General features: G+C 39.9%; 1 protein-coding gene across 1 annotated transcript; it reads right to left on the bottom strand.

Moving 5' to 3' along the window:
- Positions 1-7475: 7475 nt before the first annotated feature.
- Positions 7476-12374, bottom strand: LOC142202266 (olfactory receptor 5AP2-like). The gene is made up of 2 exons (XM_075272326.1): positions 12330-12374; positions 7476-8399 (listed from the first exon to the last, which is right to left on the bottom strand). Exons 1-2 carry the CDS (start codon positions 12372-12374, stop codon positions 7476-7478), a joined length of 969 nt encoding a protein of 322 aa, XP_075128427.1.
- Positions 12375-21176: the final 8802 nt, after the last annotated feature.

Consider the following 21176-nt stretch of genomic DNA (forward strand, 5'->3'; position numbering starts at 1 on the left):
AAAATATCAACCTTAAAGTGGCCTCAATATAAAACCCATAGAAAACGGTATATCAGTGTAACAACTTAACTGTATATTGTTACTTTACTCCACATTAAGGGCTAGTTCACACGGGGAGCCGCGTCACTCTCCGGTCAAACCCACCTGCCTCAACCGTTGTGGTCGCGGCTTCCCCCTCCGGAGTCCGCTCAAATGAATGGGTCAACACCGGAGGCTTCCGCCTGAAGAAAGCACAGCTCGCTTCTTTTTTCCGCTATTGGCAACATGCCGATTGCGGAAAAAAGAACGCTAGAGGTCTCCATAGACCACCATTGTATGGAGGAGGATTTTGAGGTGAAATTCACTGTCAAAATTCGCCTCCTTGCCCCCGTGTGAACTAGCCCTAATACTGTATATAGAGATGGGTGAATCGATTTGTACTGAGCCAGGTTAGAATATTCCAAATTGTTATGGAGATACATTTCTGATGAACAAAATGACCGCCACAATATACTCTGGGGCCTTTTCAGGCGATGTAATGATTCTTGGCATGTCCATGTGGCCCAGTCAAAGACTTAGCTGTGAGCCTGGGATGATGGGATCACAGAAGAGAGCTGGACATCACCAGGAGAGCAGTAGATGTTGCAAGGAGGCTCAAAAGAAGTATGGGAAGGTGATTATGAATTTTATTACACCTCCCTTGGGCCTTCACCTATTAAATTCTGGAGTCAAAAGAGATTCCAGAGTATAATAATGTCACTCCACACTTTGAATTATCTTTAGATGCCTTAGAGAGTCCTAAGAGTATTCTACACTATGTTTTACCATCCATGATGTCCTTATTGTGGTCAGGTTATCTTCTCATACATGCAGTGTCCTCCTGATAACCAGCCATGATGTCCTTATTGTGGTCAGGTTATCTTCTCATACATGTAGTGTCCCCCTGATAACCAGCCATGATGTCCTTATTGTGGTCAGGTTATCTTCTCATACATGTAGTGCCCCCTCCTGATAACAAGCCATGATGTCCTTATTGTGGTCAGGTTATCTTCTCATACATGCAGTGTCCTCCTGATAACCAGCCATGATGTCCTTATTGTGGTCAGGTTATCTTCTCATACATGTAGTGTCCCCCTGATAACCAGCCATGATGTCCTTATTGTGGTCAGGTTATCTTCTCATACATGTAGTGTCCCCCTGATAACCAGCCATGATGTCCTTATTGTGGTCAGGTTATCTTCTCATACATGTAGTGTTCCCCTGATAACCAGCCATGATGTCCTTATTGTGGTCAGGTTATCTTCTCATACATGTAGTGTCCTCCTGATAACCAGCCATGATGTCCTTATTGTGGTCAGGTTATCTTCTCACACATGTAGTGTCCTCCTGATAACCTGTCCACAATAAGGATATCATGGCTGGGTTTTTTATAAACACTAGACCATAGAAAGTCTCCGCACTCATCACTAAAATAGAGAATATCTGCAAAGCGTTGCTAACTTGTTAATATTTATATTTGCAAAATCGGTTAACTATTAATTACGTTATTTAAACCCTGTATTGTGGTAACCAGCCTGTAACACAGAATAGTAACTTGATTCTTGGAAGAGCTTTTGTGTTTATTTTTCCCTATCAGTATGTCTTTGGAGTAAGGGAGAAAATCCACGCAAACATGGGGAGAACATACAAACTCCTTCTAGATATTGTCCTTGGAGGGATACCAACTCAGGACTCCAGAGCTGCAAGGCTGCGGTGCTAACCACTGAGCCACCCCATATCGTCTTCTAGGTAGCCTTCCTTGCTATAGGGAGTCATAAGTCAGCTACTAATGTATAAATTACATAGAGTGAAGCAAAAATGTAATAACATAATGTCAATGTCTCTTCCTTCTGGTTACAAGGACATTACTCACATCAGATATGGCTTTGTTTTTGAGATTCATATTTCGGGTGATTTTTCTGTTCAATGCTCTCAGTTCTCTGGAGGAATTGCTGATGATACAGACGACAGCACAGTCAGCGTCTACAGCCAAGTAAAGCCACAAGAAGCGATATCTGTGGGTATTTATGTACAATGTAAAGACGAGGCACCAGGTAGACTCACTCCGGGGAGATCTCTCTGTTACTGGCTGATGAGTCTCCCGTGTTTTAGTTAATTAAGGAAAATAAAATAATTCTGTAAGTTATAAATATCTTCTAAGAATCAAAAACATAGCTCAGTTCTGAGAAAAATAGTCTAGTACTGTGTTAGCTGTAAACAAAATCATGCAATATCTGATTCTTCATGCACTCGGATTAGTCACCCTGGTCATTTTGTACCCAAAGCATAACCCCCCCTCCCCCATACTTCACAGTAGGTCTGGTGGTCTTTGGATGCAACTCAGCATTCTTTCTCCTCCAAACACGATGAGTTGTGTTTCTGCCAAACAGTTCTACTTTGGTTTCATCTGACCATATGAAATTCTCCCAATAATCTTCTGGATCATCCAAATCCTCTCTAGCAAACTTCAGACAGGCCCGGACATGTACTGGCTTAAACAGGGGACACGTCTGACACTGCAAGATCTGAGTCCCTGGCGGCGTAGTGTGTTACTGATGGTAGGCTTTGTTACATTGTTACCAGCTCTCTGCAGGTCATTCACTAGATCCCCCATGTGGTTGTGGGATTTTTTTCTCACCATTATTGTGATAATTTTTTGCCCCACGGAGAGAGATCTTGCATGGAGCCCCAGATGGTGGGAGATATCATTGGTTGTCTATGTCTTCCATTTTCTAATTGCTCCCATAGTGGATTTCTTCACACCAAGCTGCTTGCCTATTGCAGGTTTAGACTTCCCATTCTGGTGCAGGGCTACCACTTTGTTTCTGGTGACCTTCAGCTCTTTGGTCTTCACCATAGTGAAGTTGGGAGTGTGACTGTTTGAGGTTGTGGACAGGGGTCTTTTATACACAGGAGCCATTACTACAGGCAGTGGAGGATGGGAGAGCCTCTTAAAGAAGAAGTTACAGGTCACAGAGAACCATAAATCTTGCTTGTTTGTAGGTGACCAAATACTTATTTTTCACAATAATTTTCAAATAAATTCTTTCCAAATCAGACAATGTCATTTTCTGGAGTTGTTTTCTCATTTTGTCTCTCATAGTTGAGTTCACCTTTTGGCGTCAATTATAGGCCGACCTCATCTTTGTAAGTGGGAGAACTTGCACAATTGGTGGCCGACTAAATCCTTTTTCCCCATTGTATATATGCGCAATGATTTACATATGTCTATGATATTGTAGCAACATCTGCAAGCTTCTCAGACAATAGATAGTAGTGGGTGGATCTCACAGTACTTTACAGAGTGCAGCGCAGTGTATGGTTTTATAGATAGGTTCCTAGGAGTCATAAGAGTATTCTACACTATGTTTTATAGATAGGTTCCTAGGAGTCATAAGAGCATTCTACACTATGTTTATAGATAGGTTCCTAGCAGTCCTAACAGTATTCTACACTATGTTTTATAGATAGGTTCCTAGGAGTCTTAAGAGTATTTTACACTATGTTTTATAGATAGGTTCTTAGCAGCCCTAAGAGTACTCTACACTATGTTTTATAGATAGATTCCTAGGAGCCCTAAGAGTATTCTACACTATGTTTTATAGATGGGTTCCTAGGAGTCTTAAGAGTATTTTACACTATGTTTTATAGATAAGTTCCTAGGAGCCCTAAGAGTATTCTACACTATGTTTTTTTAGATAAGTTCCTAGGAGCCCTAAGAGTATTCTACACTATGTTTTATAGATACGTTCCTAGGAGTCCTAAGAGTGTTCTACACTATGTTTTATAGATAGGTTCCTAGGAGCCCTAAGAGTATTCTACACTATGTTTTTTAGATAAGGCCCTAGGAGCCCTAAGAATATTCTACACTATGTTTTATAGATAAGTTCCTAGGAGCCCTAAGAATATTCTACATTATGTTTTTTAGATAAGGCCCTAGGAGCCCTAAGAGTATTCTACACTATGTTTTATAGATAAGTTCCTAGCAGCCCTAAGAGTATTCTACACTATGTTTTTTTAGATAAGTTCCTAGGAGCCCTAAGAGTATTCTACACTATATTTTATAGATAGGTTCCTAGGAGCCCTAAGAGTATTCTACACTATGTTTTATAGATAAGTTCCTAGGAGTCCTAAGAGTATTCTACACTATGTTTTAAAGATGGGTTCCTAGGAGTCTTAAGAGTATTTTACACTATGTTTTATAGATAAGTTCCTAGGAGCCCTAAGAATATTCTACACTATGTTTTTTTAGATAAGTTCCTAGGAGCCCTAAGAGTATTCTACACTATGTTTTATAGATAGGTTCCTAGGAGCCCTAAGAATATTCTACACTATGTTTTTTAGATAAGTTCCTAGGAGTCCTAAGAGTATTCTACACTATGTTTTATAGATAGGTTCCTAGGAGCCCTAAGAGTATTCTACACTATGTTTTATAGATAAGTTCCTAGGAGCCCTAAGAATATTCTACACTATGTTTTATAGATAGGTTCCTAGGAGTCCTAAAAGTATTCTACACTATGTTTTATAGATAAGTTCCTAGGAGTCCTAAGAGTGTTCTACACAATGTTTTATAGATAGGTTCCTAGGAGTCCTAAGAGTATTCTACACTATGTATTATAGATAGGTTCCTAGGAGCCCTAAGAGTATTCTACACTATGTTTTATAGATAAGTTCCTAGCAGCCCTAAGAGTATTCTACACTATGTTTTATAGATAAGTTCCTAGGAGCCCTAAGAATATTCTACACTATGTTTTTTTAGATAAGTTCCTAGGAGCCCTAAGAGTATTCTACACTATATTTTATAGATAGGTTCCTAGGAGCCCTAAGAGTATTCTACACTATGTATTATAGATAGGTTCCTAGGAGTCCTAAGAATATTCTACACTATGTATTATAGATAGGTTCCTAGGAGTCCTAAGAGTATTCTACACTATGTATTATAGATAGGTTCCTAGGAGCCCTAAGAGTATTCTACACTATGCTTTATAGATAGGTTCCTAGGAGTCCTAAGAGTATTCTACACTATGTATTATAGATAGGTTCCTAGGAGCCCTAAGAGTATTCTACACTATGTTTTATAGATAAGTTCCTAGGAGTTCTAAGAGTATTCTACACTATGTTTTATAGATACGTTCCTAGGAGTCCTAAGAGTGTTCTACACTATATTTTATAGATAGGTTCCTAGGAGCCCTAAGAGTATTCTACACTATGTTTTTTAGATAAGGCCCTAGGAGCCCTAAGAGTATTCTACACTATGTTTTATAGATAAGTTCCTAGGAGCCCTAAGAATATTCTACATTATGTTTTTTAGATAAGGCCCTAGGAGCCCTAAGAGTATTCTACACTATGTTTTATAGATAAGTTCCTAGCAGCCCTAAGAGTATTCTACACTATGTTTTTTTAGATAAGTTCCTAGGAGCCCTAAGAGTATTCTACACTATATTTTATAGATAGGTTCCTAGGAGCCCTAAGAGTATTCTACACTATGTTTTATAGATAAGTTCCTAGGAGTCCTAAGAGTATTCTACACTATGTTTTAAAGATAGGTTCCTAGGAGCCCTAAGAGTATTCTACACTATGTTTTATAGATAGGTTCCTAGGAGTTCTAAGAGTATTCTACACTATGTTTTATAGATAGGTTCCTAGGAGCCCTAAGAATATTCTACACTATGTTTTTTAGATAAGTTCCTAGGAGTCCTAAGAGTATTCTACACTATGTTTTATAGATAGGTTCCTAGGAGCCCTAAGAGTATTCTACACTATGTTTTATAGATAAGTTCCTAGGAGCCCTAAGAATATTCTACACTATGTTTTATAGATAGGTTCCTAGGAGTCCTAAGAGTATTCTACACTATGTTTTATAGATAAGTTCCTAGGAGTCCTAAGAGTATTCTACACTATGTATTATAGATAGGTTCCTAGGAGTTCTAAGAGTATTCTACACTATGTTTTATAGATAGGTTCCTAGGAGTCCTAAGAGTATTCTACACTATGTTTTATAGATAGGTTCCTAGGAGCCCTAAGAGTATTCTACACTATGTTTTATAGATAGGTTCCTAGGAGTTCTAAGAGTATTCTACACTATGTTTTATAGATAGGTTCCTAGGAGTCCTAAGAGTATTCTACACTATGTTTTATAGATAGGTTCCTAGGAGTCCTAAGAGTATTCTACACTATGTTTAATAGATAGGTTCCTAGGAGTTCTAAGAGTATTCTACACTATGTTTTATAGATAGGTTCCTAGGAGTCCTAAGAGTATTCTACACTATGTTTAATAGATAGGTTCCTAGGAGTCCTAAGAGTGTTCTACACTATGTATTATAGATAGGTTTCTAAGAGTCCTGAGAGTATTCTACACTATGTATTATATGTAGGTTCCTAGGAGTCCTAAGAGTATTCTACACTATTTTTTATAGATAGGTTTCTAGGAGTCCTAAGAGTGTTCTACACTATGTTTTATAGATAGTTTCCTAGGAGTCCTAAGAGTATTCTACACTATGTATTATAGATAGGTTCCTAGGAGCCCTAAGAGTATTCTACACTATGCTTTATAGATAGGTTCCTAGGAGTCCTAAGAGTATTCTACACTATGTATTATAGATAGGTTCCTAGGAGCCCTAAGAGTATTCTACACTATGTTTTATAGATAGGTTCCTAGGAGTCCTAAGAGTATTCTACACTATGTTTAATAGATAGGTTCCTAGGAGTCCTAAGAGTGTTCTACACTATGTATTATAGATAGGTTTCTAAGAGTCCTGAGAGTATTCTACACTATGTATTATATGTAGGTTCCTAGGAGTCCTAAGAGTATTCTACACTATGTATTATAGATAGGTTCCTAGGAGTCTTAAGAGTATTCTACACTATGTTTTATAGATAGGTTCCTAGGAGCCCTAAGAGTGTTCTACACTATATATTATATATAGGTTCCTAGGAGTCCTGAGAGTATTCTACACTATGTTTTATAGATAGGTTCCTAGGAGTCCTAAGAGTATTCTACACTATGTATTATAGATAGGTTCCTAGGAGTCCTAAGAGTACGTATGGTGAGGTTCCCGAGACATTAGGTCAGAGATATATGGAGCAGATAAGTTTTCCATTGCCATGTACAGTATGACAGTATTAACATGTTAATCTCTATTTGTGGGCAAAGAGAAGACAGCAATGGCAAACTATCCACTAAACTACAAAATTCAGGCTCTTGCCATAATGTGGATTAAAACAGCGCTTGAATATGTCTAAACAGTGTATGTACTGTCAGTGTACCCCAATCCCATCTCTGTATAAAACGAGTGATTCTAAAAATTAACTCTTGACAAGTCATGATTGTTATTTGAAAACCATTCCAGGTGACCACCTCATGAAGCTGATTGAGAAAATGCCAAGACTCTGCAAAAATATCTTCCAAGCAAAATAGAGTGACTCTTGAATGTAAGGTGTATCTGATGGTGGATGGTTTACCAGATGACACGCTTATGTAGAATTTCTTGTACGGCCTTTCTAATATCTTCATTTCTCAAACTGTATATTATAGGATTGACCAAAGGAGTAAACACAGTATATAGCAGGTAGAGGATCTTACTCATGGTAACTGTTTTTCTGTTTTCTGGGACAATATAAACACTGAATATAGTCCAGTAGAATATGCAGACCACAATGAGGTGGGAGCTACAGGTGGAGAAGGCTTTCTGTCTACCAGTACTGGATGGGATCCTTAAGACTGCCCGGACTATATAAGTATAAGATAATACAATGATGGTGGTCGGAATGAAGACAATTGGAAGACTCAGTGAATAACTTTGTACAAAAACGATGAAGGTGTCAGAACAGGCAAGTTCTAGTAGGGGGACAAGGTCACAGAAGAAATGGTCAATGACATTGGGTCCACAGTAGTCCAACTTAGCTGTTGTTACGGTGTACATGAACATAACAGAAAATCCAAACAACCAGCAGGAGGAGATCAATATCACACAATGTCTAATTGTCATGAGGGTGGAGTAACGGAGGGGATTACAGATGGCCACATATCTGTCATAGGACATCACTGTCAGGAGAAGACATTCAAAGGCTTCCGAGGTGCTGAAGAAATAAAACTGGGTGATACAACAATTAAAAGTAACGGTCCCTCCATTATTCAGTAGAACATATAGCATGGTGGGGACAATATCTGTGGTCAGCAAGAGGTCAGTGATGGACAACTGAGAGATGAAGAAGTACATTGGGGTGTGGAGGATCTTACTGGTGGACACCAGGGTGATGATCAGGAGGTTCCCACATATTATCAGGACATAAACCACCAGAAAGAGACAGAAGAGTAAAATTCTGAAACTTCGACTGACTTGAAATCCTAAGAGGAGAAACTCTGTCACCGTCTTGTTTTCCTATAAATACACAGTAAGGACACTTCTTATAAGACACCACTGTACATGACCTCTAGAAACACACAACAAAGTAACCTTATATGAGAACCTTATTCCACAGTGTTGCTGTATCTCTATCTGTATAGTGCTGTGAATACTGGGCAATATATTGTGTAAGCAGTAGGACATAAATTTAGGTAGAAATGATCTGATTTACATGTATGTTACATATATGTGAGGTCAACTCAAAGATCTAGAGAATCAGACAAAGGATCAGGTGGAGGAAATGTGGTTCAGGTATCTCTAGAAGAAAAGGTGCTTTATAGTTAGAGAAGTAATACTGTCAGATATCAGGTCAGCATTGTAATGGTCTACATTATCTAATATTAGATGAGGGTTATAACTTATCAATCTACACATTAAAGGCAGAACGGATCCAGGGATTTATTTGCTACAGTCGAATTAAGAGGAAGGAACTCCTTCTCTAACACGGTACATTGGCACCCACCCCATAGAAGCTTTTACCTGGAGGATTATAGATTGGACTTAATGGATCTGCATCTAATAACAATCTTATTAACTACAGTATTGAAGTATATAAAGGTCGAAGATATTATGGATATGTTGAGTAACCAGGAGGATATTATGTCTCTTATTATACAATCCACAGCGAAGAGCTGGTCAATGTAATAATGTCCTCTGCTAAGTGTACACAATATGCTCTATAGAGGTGTAAGAATATAATCACATATGGCGGCTGCTTAATTAATACAAACACACATTGTGCAGCAACAAATCGGCCACATATGAACATACTGTAATATTGACTACTGGTCTCTATTGTGTTATGTAGAGGGCACAGATGTATCTTTGCATGTGAGGAGACTGCCATTGTAATGAATGTTGCCAGTAAGATTCCGATTATGTGCCTATGTGCTTGCTTTACAGTCTCATATGCCCCACCAGTTTATAACAATGGTTAACTCTTAGTATCATACAGAGTCTCTGTGAATTAGAATATGTCCACAAATGGCAAATTGGTTGCACCCCATTGATGGTAATGTATCCACAAACTACAGAAATCTCTGCAAGAACATATATGTATATTGCTACTGTGTCGGGAGAGCCAGGCTATTATTGTTGCAATTATTATTGTTATTCAGAATTTTCCATGTTCCTGCATGAATTTGACCTAAAACTACATTAAATTTTCATACAAGTCCTAAAAGTATCTAAAAAAGACCAAATCAAAGAAATATTCATGGCACGATTAACGGAAATTTCTGAGGACCTCAGAAGAAGAGCTGTTGATGTTCAAGATCAATGGATTGTTAAAGTCTACAAAACCTTCTATAAAGAGTGTGGACTCCACCAATCCAACAGGTTGTATGCAAGTGAAGGAAACCCAAGACCATTATTACTCTCCCCAGGAGTGGGCAACAATGAAAGGTCATGATAAGAGGAAGGTGTATAATAGTCCGCAAGGTTTTCAAAGGTAGTAAGTAAAGACCTTTCTCACCTTACTAGTCATGAGTCCACCATTAGGAGGACGCTGAACAATAATGGTATATAGGGCAGGATTGCAAGAACAAAGCTGCTGCTCTCCAAAAACAACATTGCCACCATTGCTGAATATCACCTGGGCAAGCCAGAAGGATATTGGGACAATGTATCATCGATGGATGAGACCAAAACAGAGATTTTGACTATAAATGGGAAGAGTTTTGGTTGGAATTATGGTTCTTCTTGTTTAAAGAAGAATAAAGGGTCACAACACCTTTGTCACTAACAGATATGTTACATTGTATCTTTTTTTTTTTTGACCAATTTAATATTTGTGACCCATTTGTTTGGCTTAGTTACCTTCATGCAGTTTTAGGTCAAATGTATGCAGAACCATGGAACAAATACCGCTATGTTTTGGAGCTTTACCAAAAATGTTATAATTTTATAATGTATTACTAAATATTAATAGATACAATGTATAAGTAGGTTTGAGCGCTGATGTAAGTTCCGTGTCGGAATAGTAAACACATCATACTGTATTTCTTCCTCTTAGTTCAGCTAAGGCTGAACACGAATTGAAGCTTGCAAAAGAGGCAAAGAGTAAGGTAAAAGGATTTTGGGGATATGTTAAAAGCAAAAGAAAAGTGAAGGAGACCATTGGAGTCCTGAAGAATGACAAAGGAGAAACAGTTAACATGGTGGAACAGCAGGTGGAGCTACTAAATTCATATTTTGTATCCGTCTTCTCCCAAGAAACTAATGGAAATATCGACATTAATGGTGATGGAGATGAGGGGAAGGAGAACTCCAAGCTGACTATAAGCAAAGGTCTGATAAGAGAGCACTTAGCCAAGTTACAGGAAACCAAGTCCCCAGGACCAGATGATTTACACCCTAGAGTCCTGAAAGAGATAGCAGAGGAAATAACAGAACCCCTTGCTATAATCTTCGGTAAGTCATGGGAAACAGGAGTGGTCCCTTTAGATTGGAAAAGGGCAAATGTTGTCCCCATCTACAAAAAGGGGAAAAGGGACGATCCAGGAAATTACAGGCCGGTAAGTCTGACCTCGATAGCAGGAAAAATCTTTGAGCAAATTGTCAAGGAACATTTACTTCGGTACCTGGATGGGAAGGCATTAATTAACCAGAGCCAGCACGGCTTTATGACCAATAAATCTTGTCAGACTAACCTGATTTCCTTCTACAACAAAATCACTGAATGGTTGGACCAAGGGAATGCCGTGGACATAGTATATCTTGACTTCAGTAAGGCATTTGATAAAGTATCACATAACCTTCTTATTGAAAAAATGATTAAGTATGGCTTTGACAAAAAATCAGTTCGGTGGATTCACAACTGGCTTAATGATCGGGCACAACGAGTAATACTAAATGGCTACACATCCAACTGGAAGAAAGTCAAAAGCGGGGTGCCGCAGGGCTCTGTTCTGGGCCCAGTACTTATTAATATCTTTATAAATGATCTGGACAATGGAATTATTGGGGAACTCATAAAATTTGCAGATGATACGAAGATAGGAGGAATAGCCAACACTAGAGAGGAGAGAGAGTGTATTCAAAAGGACTTAGACACACTGGAACAATGGGCGGAGGCGAACACAATGGTATTTAACAGGGACAAATGCAAAGTTCTACATCTGGGTAACAGAAATGTAAAAAACATATATAGTATGGGAGGAATAGAACTAAGTGATAGCATAGGGGAAAAGGACTTGGGCATAATAGTAGATCACAAATTCAACATGAGCCAACAGTGCGGTGCTGCTGCAAAAAAGGCGAATAAAATTCTGGGATGTATTAAGACAAGCATTGAATCTAGATGAAGAGAGGTCATTATTCCGCTGTACTCTTCCCTGGTCAGACCACACCTGGAATACTGTGTACAGTTCTGGGTGCCTCAATTCAAGAAAGACATCGATATATTGGAGCAAGTCCAGAGAAGAGCAACCAAAATGGTAGAAGGTCTGCAAACCATGTCCTATGAGGAGCGGCTAAAAGAACTGGGATTGTTTAGTTTGCAGAAGAGAAGGCTGAGGGGAGATTTAATAGCAGTCTACAAATATCTGAAAGGTAGTCACAGTGCAGAGGGATCTCCCCTATTCTCATTAGCACAAGGAAGTACAAGAAGCAATGGGATGAAACTAAAGGGAAAGAGATACAGATTAGACATTAGGAAAAACTTTCTGACAGTGAGGGGAGTGAGAGAGTGGAATAGGCTGCCACGGGAGGTGGTGGGCGCTCCATCAATGGAAATCTTCAAGCGGAATCTGGATAAACATATAGCTGGGATGATTTAGGAAAACCTGCACTCGCAGGGGGTTGGACCCGATGGCCCTTGAGGTCCCTTCCAACTCTACCATAAGAAATAAGAAAGAAATCGTTGCCTATTCTTGGGAGTCGTCTTTAGGAAGTCTTTATCCTTACACGGACGTTACTCACATCAGGTATTTCCTTGTTCTTGACAGTCATTTTCAGATTTAGATTTCTTCTGGATTCTCAGCTCTCCGGGGATAGTGATGATAATGTTAGGTGGCAGCATAGTCAGTGTCTATGACCAAGTGAGTCCACGAGATGGGAAACCTGCGGATATTTATGTATAACATGTCGGTGAGACACCAGGTGGAATCGGTCCTCGGAGATCTATTTGTTACCGAATAATAAGTCTCCAGTGTTCGGGTCAATGGGGGAAAATAAAAATAATTCTCAAGGCAATAAGAGTCCCAGAGTCGTCGGTTTTATTTGTATGAATATTTTATAATACAATGTTATACAGGACGGTATTTTATTGTTCCACCAAATAACAAAGCAGGTTTACTTTCAAGACATTTATTGGGGTGAAGGCAAAAATTTTCACCATAACACCCAGAATAACTTTACCACCCCTCCCCCATTTTTGTTGGCCATTCTTTACATTTTTCTGTTTTCATGGACACAGACCCCATATAAATCAATGGCTCTGTTTTCAATGGACATAAAAACTAATTGATATCCTCGTTAAATCAGTTAAAAATGGGTTGTAGATTGGACACCATCATGTGGGTGTAGGGATGGGAGGAGGAAACAAACATGCCAATATTAGCAAGAGCCTTTACAGCCCAATTGGGTGATTCATGAAGACTGGAGTATTGAACACTTGTCTTTACATTTGTGATACCGTCATATATTATATATAGGCATATTCTCCAATAGGGCCGTGTGTCTGGAATGAAATCTATGCTGACTTATAGCTGGTATAGATTTCAGGCATTATTCATCCCCATAAGCTGCACCCTCCTAAGGCCCCCTACAGTCAAGGCATTATAAATCATCCCCAATATGTATAGGTTACTTGGATCTATAATCTAGGGTGTATGCCATAAAATTAACACACTGTCCTAATTGTCCATAGGTGAAAATATAAGTCATTGTGCAATTAACAGCAAAGATAACACAAAAACATGAAGGAATTCACAATCACAGGGTAATACTAGATTAAATCAGGACAATGGGAAGAACGAAGCCTTGGCTCCCAAATAAAAGATATCACATCTGATGACTCCATTTCTCAGCTCATTTTGATGAATTATGTAAATTCCAAAAAGTAGCAGTAGTGTAGTTTGTATTGGAACATGAAGATACTTGTTGACCCAGACAAACCATTATGGTAATTGTGCGGATCCTACCCAACCTTGAGAGCTATAACCTGTATCAGGTGAGATCTTCTCTGATACATGGGATGGTAACCGGCCTTGCATTAGGTATTCAGTGAATGAGGATCCATTAGAGATTAAAGCCAAAGTTAAAGGGATTGTCCCATGAAAAGCATCCTATCTATACTGCTAGTTTATGTGGATTTAAGACTTTTCCTAAATACATTGCTTTTATCAAAACTGCTTTGTTTGGCCGCTATCTTAATTTATTCACTTCATGGTTGACACTGCGTTTCTATGGCCACTGAGCTTATCTGCTCAGTTTCCAAGTGATGTAGCTGCCAGCTCTCAGGGGGGAGGGAGGGGCTGAGAAGCAACAGAGCTCCTCAGATAGGGGAGGGGGGAGGTGAGACCTCCGGGACTACTCGATCGAATATCAAATACCATTACAGTCTATGGGAAAAAAAATGCTTGTTTCAGGGGAAACTACTATTCGACTAAGGAGAGTCACCAAGTCCACGAATAGCAGGAGGAGAGTGTTTAGGAGGAGTGAAGTGCAGTTAAAGCCCACGGACCCCAGCCCTTACTCGTCCTGCAGAACCAGCATTGTTTGGCCAAATGCTATACACTATACAGCATTCAGCAAATCAACGCTGGTTCTGCAGCAGGCTTGTCCTTGCTAGTCAGGAGAGCTGGCAGCTTTCGGTTATGCGGGAGCTTACTTTTTCTCATAGGAAAGCATTGATCAGTGTTGATAGGTCAGTGTACAGCATTTGGCCAATCAACACTGGTTCTGTCGGAGGCTCGTCTGTGAGGAGGCAAAGTCTAAGATCAGACCACAATGGAGACTGCTGTGGTCCGATCTTAGACTCTGCCTCCTCACAGACGAGCCTCCGGCAGGATTAGCGTTGATTGGTCAAATGCTGTACACTGGCCAATCAACGCTGGTCAATGCTGAAATTTCCCCACTGTGGGACTATTAAAGGATTATCTTATCTTATTTTGGCGTGGCCACATGACCCCTGGTGGCCCAATCACTGGCCTCAGTCCTGGGGCGACACATCAGGAAGAGTGCTGGACGTCACAAGGAAAATTCCAGATGCTGAGATGAGGACAAAATACAATGGAAGGTAAGTATAAATGTGTTTTTTTTTTACACCTCGTCTGGGCCTCCACCTCTTATATTATGGCCTCTGAAGAAACCAAAAATAATAATATATAACAATGACACTTTTCACTTTGACTTATCTTTGGCTGTGTTTTTCTTAGCAAGAAATTGGATAGGTTGCTAGAAGTCCTAAGAGTGGTCTAGACTAAGACTGTGGCAGAAACAGGTTTCCTCTGCGGACTGTCTGCCTCTATTATACCTGTGCAGAAACATCTAGTGTTATAGGTATAATTGACAAGTTGTGATTTAAAAAAACACACAAACATTTCCACTGTAGATTTCCTTTCTGCAACGTGAGGATGAGATTACCCAGGATCCCATCAACTTTGCAGACGCATTTTCAGCAGCCTAGTGAATGCCAGCCACACAAAGGTTCTCATACACAGCAACATTGTTATCTTGTTATTTCTATTCTTTGCCATTGAATAAGTATCACTGTAGGCTTAAAGGGGTTGTCCAGGTAGTTTGCTTTATGGCCTATCCTCAGTATCTCAGTAATGTGTATCTGATGGTGGATGGTTTACCAGATGACACGCTTATGTAGGATTTCTTGTACGGCCTTTCTAATATCTTCATTTCTCAAACTGTATATTATAGGATTGACCAAAGGAGTAAACACAGTATAAAGAAGGGATAAGATCTTACTCATGGTAACTGTTTTTGTTTTTTCTGGAACAACATAAACACTGAATATGGTCCAGTGGAATAAGGAGACCACAATGAGGTGGGAGCTACAGGTGGAGAAGACTTTCTGTCTACCAGTACTGGATGGGATCCTTAAGACTGCCCGAACTATAGAAGTATAAGACAATACAATGATGCTGGTTGGGGTGAAGACAACTGGAATGCTCAGCAAATAACTTTGTAGATAAATAATGAAAGTGTCAGAACAGGCAAGATCTAGTAAGGGAACAAGATCACAAAACACATGGTCAATGATATTGGGTCCACAGTAGTCCAGATTAGCTGTTGTTATGGTGTAAACCAACATAATAGAAAGTCCAAACAACCAGCAGAAGGAGGTCAATATCACACAATGTCTAGTAGTCATGAGGGTGGAGTAATGGAGGGGATTACAGATGGCCACATATCTGTCATAAGACATCACTGTCAGGAGAAGACACTCAAAGGCTTCTGAGGCACAGAAGAAATAAAACTGAGTGATATAACCAATAAAAGTAACGGTCCCCCCATTATTCAGTAGAACATATAGCATGGTGGGAAAAAACATCTGTGGTCAGCAAGATGTCTGTACTGGAGAGTTGTGAGATGAAGAAGTACATTGGGGTGTGGAGGATCTTACTGGTGGACACCAGGGTGATGATCAGGAGGTTCCCTCATATTATTAGGAAAAAAATCACAAGGAACAGACAGAAGAGAAAAATTCTTAAATCATGACTGACTTGAAATCCTAAGAGGAAAAACTCTGTGACCGGCGTCTTGTTGCCCTGTATATAGACCAATAGAGTAATGACACGTCTCATGTGATAAAACTGTTACAGTGGCCTCATTATACTGTGTGGACCTTAGAAAACTATTTGGCATTGTAACTCCATATCATTATTTTATTCTGCAGTTATACTGTATTTTTTGCTAACAAAATGTAAAAAAAAATCAAACAAAGGAACATTTTTTACGGGTTGAGGAAAGATGGTTTATGTATATAAAGATGTAGCAAAGCTTCAAATCCCACTTAAAGAGGTTGTTTAGGATTTGAAATAACCTTGGGGTGGCCAAGGTGGGTATAAAACAAAAAAAAATATTCACCTATACCCCGAGCTTCATTGATCACTCCCCATCCCAATTCCATCACGTGCAAGGGTGCACCGCTAGGGTTGAGCGATCGGGATCAGAAAAGATCGGATTCCGATCGGCGATCGAGCAAATTTTGCGATCGGGATGGGCTGGAAAATGATCGAAAATCAGATTTTAAAAACGATCCTGAAATCTCAAGATCAGCTCAACCCTATTCACAGCAACAAAATCCATACTGCTCATATAACTTCTGGAGAGGAACCATTGACATCACTCACATATGTCACCAGTCTCTTACCAGTGACCGTTGATGCCACTGATGGGTCTTAGGGTTTGTCTCAGAGGTTCTCATGCTGGGATCTCTGGCACATGATGGAAAGACAACCAGGAGTAGAGAAGAGAGCACTGGGGATAGGTGTGTAGTTTTTGTTTTTGTGTTACCCCCAACTTAGCTAGTCCCTGGCTATGGACAGAGGGAAAGGAGGAAGAGGAGGAAGAGGAGAGCTCATCAACGAAGAGATCCAGCTGCACTATAGAGAGTGGATTAAGAAATCATCTGACACACATGATAAGTTAGAATTCTCTGATAATAGATATTATGTATGAATAGGTCCAAGGGACCAAATAAAATTTAAGCTTCAAACTATTCAGAATAGCAACAAATCATACTGCATTTCTTCAGAGTCTTCTTTAAGAAGTCTATCATTACACAGACATTGCTCACATCAGATATGTCTTTGCTCCTGACATTCATGTTTCTTTCTATATTTCTTTTTGATTCTCAGTTCTTGGTGGTGGAGTTGGTGGGGGTTGATGATATTATAGCCGGCAGCACAGTCAGCGTCCATGGCCAAGTAAGGCCACAAGAAGCAATATCTGGGCATGTTTATGTATAACATATACGTAAGACACCAGGTGAAATCGGTCCTCGGAGATCTATTTGTTATCATATAATAAGTCTCCAGTGTTCGGGTCAATGGGGGAAAATAACAATAATTCTGTAGGCCATAAGAGTCCCAGAGTGGTTGGTTTTATTTATATGAATATTTTAAAATACAATGTTATACAGGACAGTATTTTATTGTTCCACCAAATAACAGCACAGGTTCAAGACTATAGATGAGCGAGTAGTATTCCATCGACTAGGTTTTCGATAGAATACTACGGTATTCGAAATATCCGTACTCGATCGAATACTACTCGCTATTTGCAGTAAATATTCAATTCAGAGCCAGCGTTGATTGGCCGAATGCTATACAGTGTATTGAGTAGGGATTTCAAGATCGGATCATCCCTAGCCAGAACTTGAGATTTCAGGATCGATTTTAAAATCCGATTTCCGATCATTTTCCACTTGATCCTGATCACGAAATTTGCTCGATCGCCGATCAGGATCCAATCTTTTCCGATCCCGATCGCTCAACCCTAGTCAATACTTCTCTATGGGAAAAGTAACTTTTTGGGTTGAGCCATTCTTGAGATAAACTCCAACCTCGATCCAGCTGGAAAAGATTGGGATCCGAATTCCGAATTCCTGTCACCTGTATTCTATGGGTCAGTACAATTCCAGATATGCCAAATTTATATGGTTTTAATTTCATTTTAACCCCTTTACAAAAATCCATAAAATTGCAAAAACAAATTTTCATTTACGTATAAGGTTTGTGTATTCTAACACCTGTAGCTTTTTTTATATTTCCGTGTGCGGGGATGCATAGGGCGTCCACTTAACACTGACAATAATGTTACACTGAATCAATTTTATCAACCATTTAGGAAAATCAGAAAAAATATAATTTGCATAATATTTTGGAACACCGTGTAATTTGGTATTGCATGAAATAATTAGCATGAATTATTTCTATGTGCGAACTGATGGGATTACAGTTAGTCCTGCAGGAAGTAGCCTATTGGGAAACAGGGCAAACACACTGGCTAGTGGCTACCTTATACTGACGGATATTAACATCAACTTCAGGAAAGCAAAAGGAATATATTCCCATTGGTTGTTCTATGGCTTTGGTTTTAACTAGATGAGCGAGTCGTATTCGATCGAGTAAGTATTTGATAGAATACTACAGTTTTCGAAATACTCACACTCATTCGAATACTATCGCTATTCGCAGTAAAGATTCGATTCAAAACCAGCGTTGATTGGCCGAATGTCATACACTGTATACGCTGTTACGAGGGAGCTGACTTTTTGGTCATAGGAACGCATTGACCAGCGTTGATTGGTCAGTGTACAGCATTCGGCCAATCAACGCTGGTTATGCCAGAGGCTCGTCTGTGAGGAGGCGGAGTCTAAGATCGGACCACAGCAGTCTTCATTGTGGTCCGATCTTAGACTCCACCTCCTCACAGATGAGCCTCCGGCAGAACCAGTGCTATACAATGTACAGCATTTGGCCAATCAACGCTGGTCAATGCATTCCTATGAGAAAAAGTCAGCTCCCGCATTATCGCAAGCTGCCAGCTCTAGCAAGACTAGACTAGCAAGGACGAGCCTGCTGCAGAACCAGCGTTGATTTGCTGAATGCTATACAGTGCATAGCATTCGGCCAATCAGTGCTGGTTCTGCAGGACGAGTAAGGGCCGGTTCAAATTAGTGCTTTCCTCCTGTCCGGAAGGAGTCAGCAGGAGGTTTAATAAGTTTGATTTCTTGCCTTATAAATGGGGTTGGGACCATCAGTTGTTTTGTGCAGAAGTCAGGTGGATACACAGCTAATAGTCCTACTGAATAGACTCTTAGAATTTGTATTATGGCAAGAAAAAAGCAGCTAAGTAAAGAAAAACAAGTAGCCATCATTACTTTAAGAAATGAAGGTCAGTCAGTCCGAAAAATTGGGAAAACTTTGAAAGTGTCCCCAAGTGCAGTTGCAAAAACTATCAAGCACTACAAAGAAACTGGCTGACATGAGGACCGCCCCAGGAAAGGAAGACCAAGAGTCACCTCTGCTGCAGAATATAAGGACCGCCTCAGGAAAGGAAGACCAAGAGTCACCTCTGCTGCAGAGGATAAGTTCATCCGAGTCACCAGCCTCAGAAATCGCAGGAGAACAGCAGCTACGATTAGAGACCAGGTCAATGCCACACAGAGTTCTAGCAGCAGACACATCTCTACAACAACTGGTAAGAGGAGACTTTGTGCAGCCGCCGGCCTTCATGGTAAAATAGCTGCTAGAAAACCACTGATAAGGACAGGCAACAAGCAGAAGAGACCACAAGGAATGGACATTAGACCAGTGGAGATCTGTGATTTAGTCTGATTAGTCCAAATTTGAGATCTTTGGTTCTAACCACCATGTCATTGTGCGACGCAGAAAAGATGAACGGATGGACTCTACATGCCTGGTTCCCACTGTGAAGCATGGAGGAGGGGGTGTGATGGTGTGGGGGGGCCAAGCTGGTGACACTGTTGGGGATTTATTCATACTGAGCCAGCATGGCTACCACAACATCTTGCAGCAGCATGCTATGCCATCCGGTTTGCGTTTAGTTGGACCATTATTTATTTTTGAACAAGACAGTGACCCCAAACACCTCCAGGCTGTGTAAGGACTATCTGACCAAGAAGGAGAGTGATGGGGGGCTACGCCAGATGACCTGGCCTCCACAGTCACCAGACCTGAACCCAATCGAGATGGTTTGGGCTGGACCGTAGAGTGAAGGCAAAATGGCCAACAAGTGCTAAGCAGCTCTGGGAACTCCTTCAAGACTGTTGGAAGACTATTTCTGGTGACTACCTCTTGAAGCTCATCAAGACAATGCCAAAAGTGTGCAAAGCAGGAATCAAAGCAAAAGGTGGCTAATTTGAAGAACCGAGAATATAAGAAGATTGTCAGTTGTGTCACACAGGTTTGGTAAGTCTATAATTCCACATGTGTTACTTCTGAGTTTTGATGCCTTCAGTGTGAATCTACAATTGTCATAGTCCTGAAAATACAGAAAACTCTTTGAATGAGAAGGTGTGTCCAAACTTTTGGTCTGTACTGTATGTAATTGGCCAGTACAAAAAATGTAAAATGCTTATCCATGCAAAATGCTGTCAAGACAGGACACTGGAGACAAAAAGGTTAAATATCAAGGAAAGACAAAGTGTCTTTACCATAAGACTATGAATTTGTGGACTAGCTGGTCACAGGAGGAACAGGTGATGAGTTCTAAAATGCTTAGATGGTTATTAGAAGAAAACCCACCATTGCTCATGTAAATGTGTAGAGATGTTCTTCAAAACTGATTCCAGTCGAACCCTTCATCCTCACCCTCTTCCTTCCCCTGGTCTAACCTAATGGACATATGTTTCTTGCAACCATACAATGTAACTACTGTCCTATGTCCTATGTCAACATAAAACATTGTGTTCCAAAGCATTAAGGTCCAGCATTACTTTACCTATAGTCTATTGTACTATTGTTACAATTCCACATTTATGGATTATCTCCTGGAGAGATTTTTTGATCTCCTTATTCCTCAGACTGTATATAATGGGATTGATCAGTGGGGTAAACACAGTATATAGCAGGGAGAGGAGTTTACTAAGATTCATGGTTTGTCCCTCCTTCGGAAAAAGATATACACTTATCAGAGTAATGTAGAATATGGAGACCACAATGAGGTGGGAGCTACAGGTGGAGAAGGCTTTCTGTCTGCTGATATTGGATGGAATCCTAAAAATGATGACCATAATATTAATATAAGAGATGACAATTATTGTGA

The sequence above is a fragment of the Leptodactylus fuscus genome, chromosome 5 (genome assembly GCF_031893055.1).
Source record: "Leptodactylus fuscus isolate aLepFus1 chromosome 5, aLepFus1.hap2, whole genome shotgun sequence".
NCBI classification, from domain to species: Eukaryota; Metazoa; Chordata; class Amphibia; order Anura; family Leptodactylidae; genus Leptodactylus; species Leptodactylus fuscus.

What these genes read in the sequence shown, in the direction of transcription:
- LOC142202266 (XM_075272326.1), bottom strand. Translation starts at nt 12,374, where the DNA reads ATGACTGTCAAGAACAAGGAAATACCTGATGTGAGTAACGTCCGT. An exon ending in CTGATGTGAGTAACGTCCGT is followed by an intron (nt 8,400 to 12,329) that starts GTAAGGATAAAG and finishes GTGTATTTATAG; the next exon opens with GAAAACAAGACGGTGACAGA.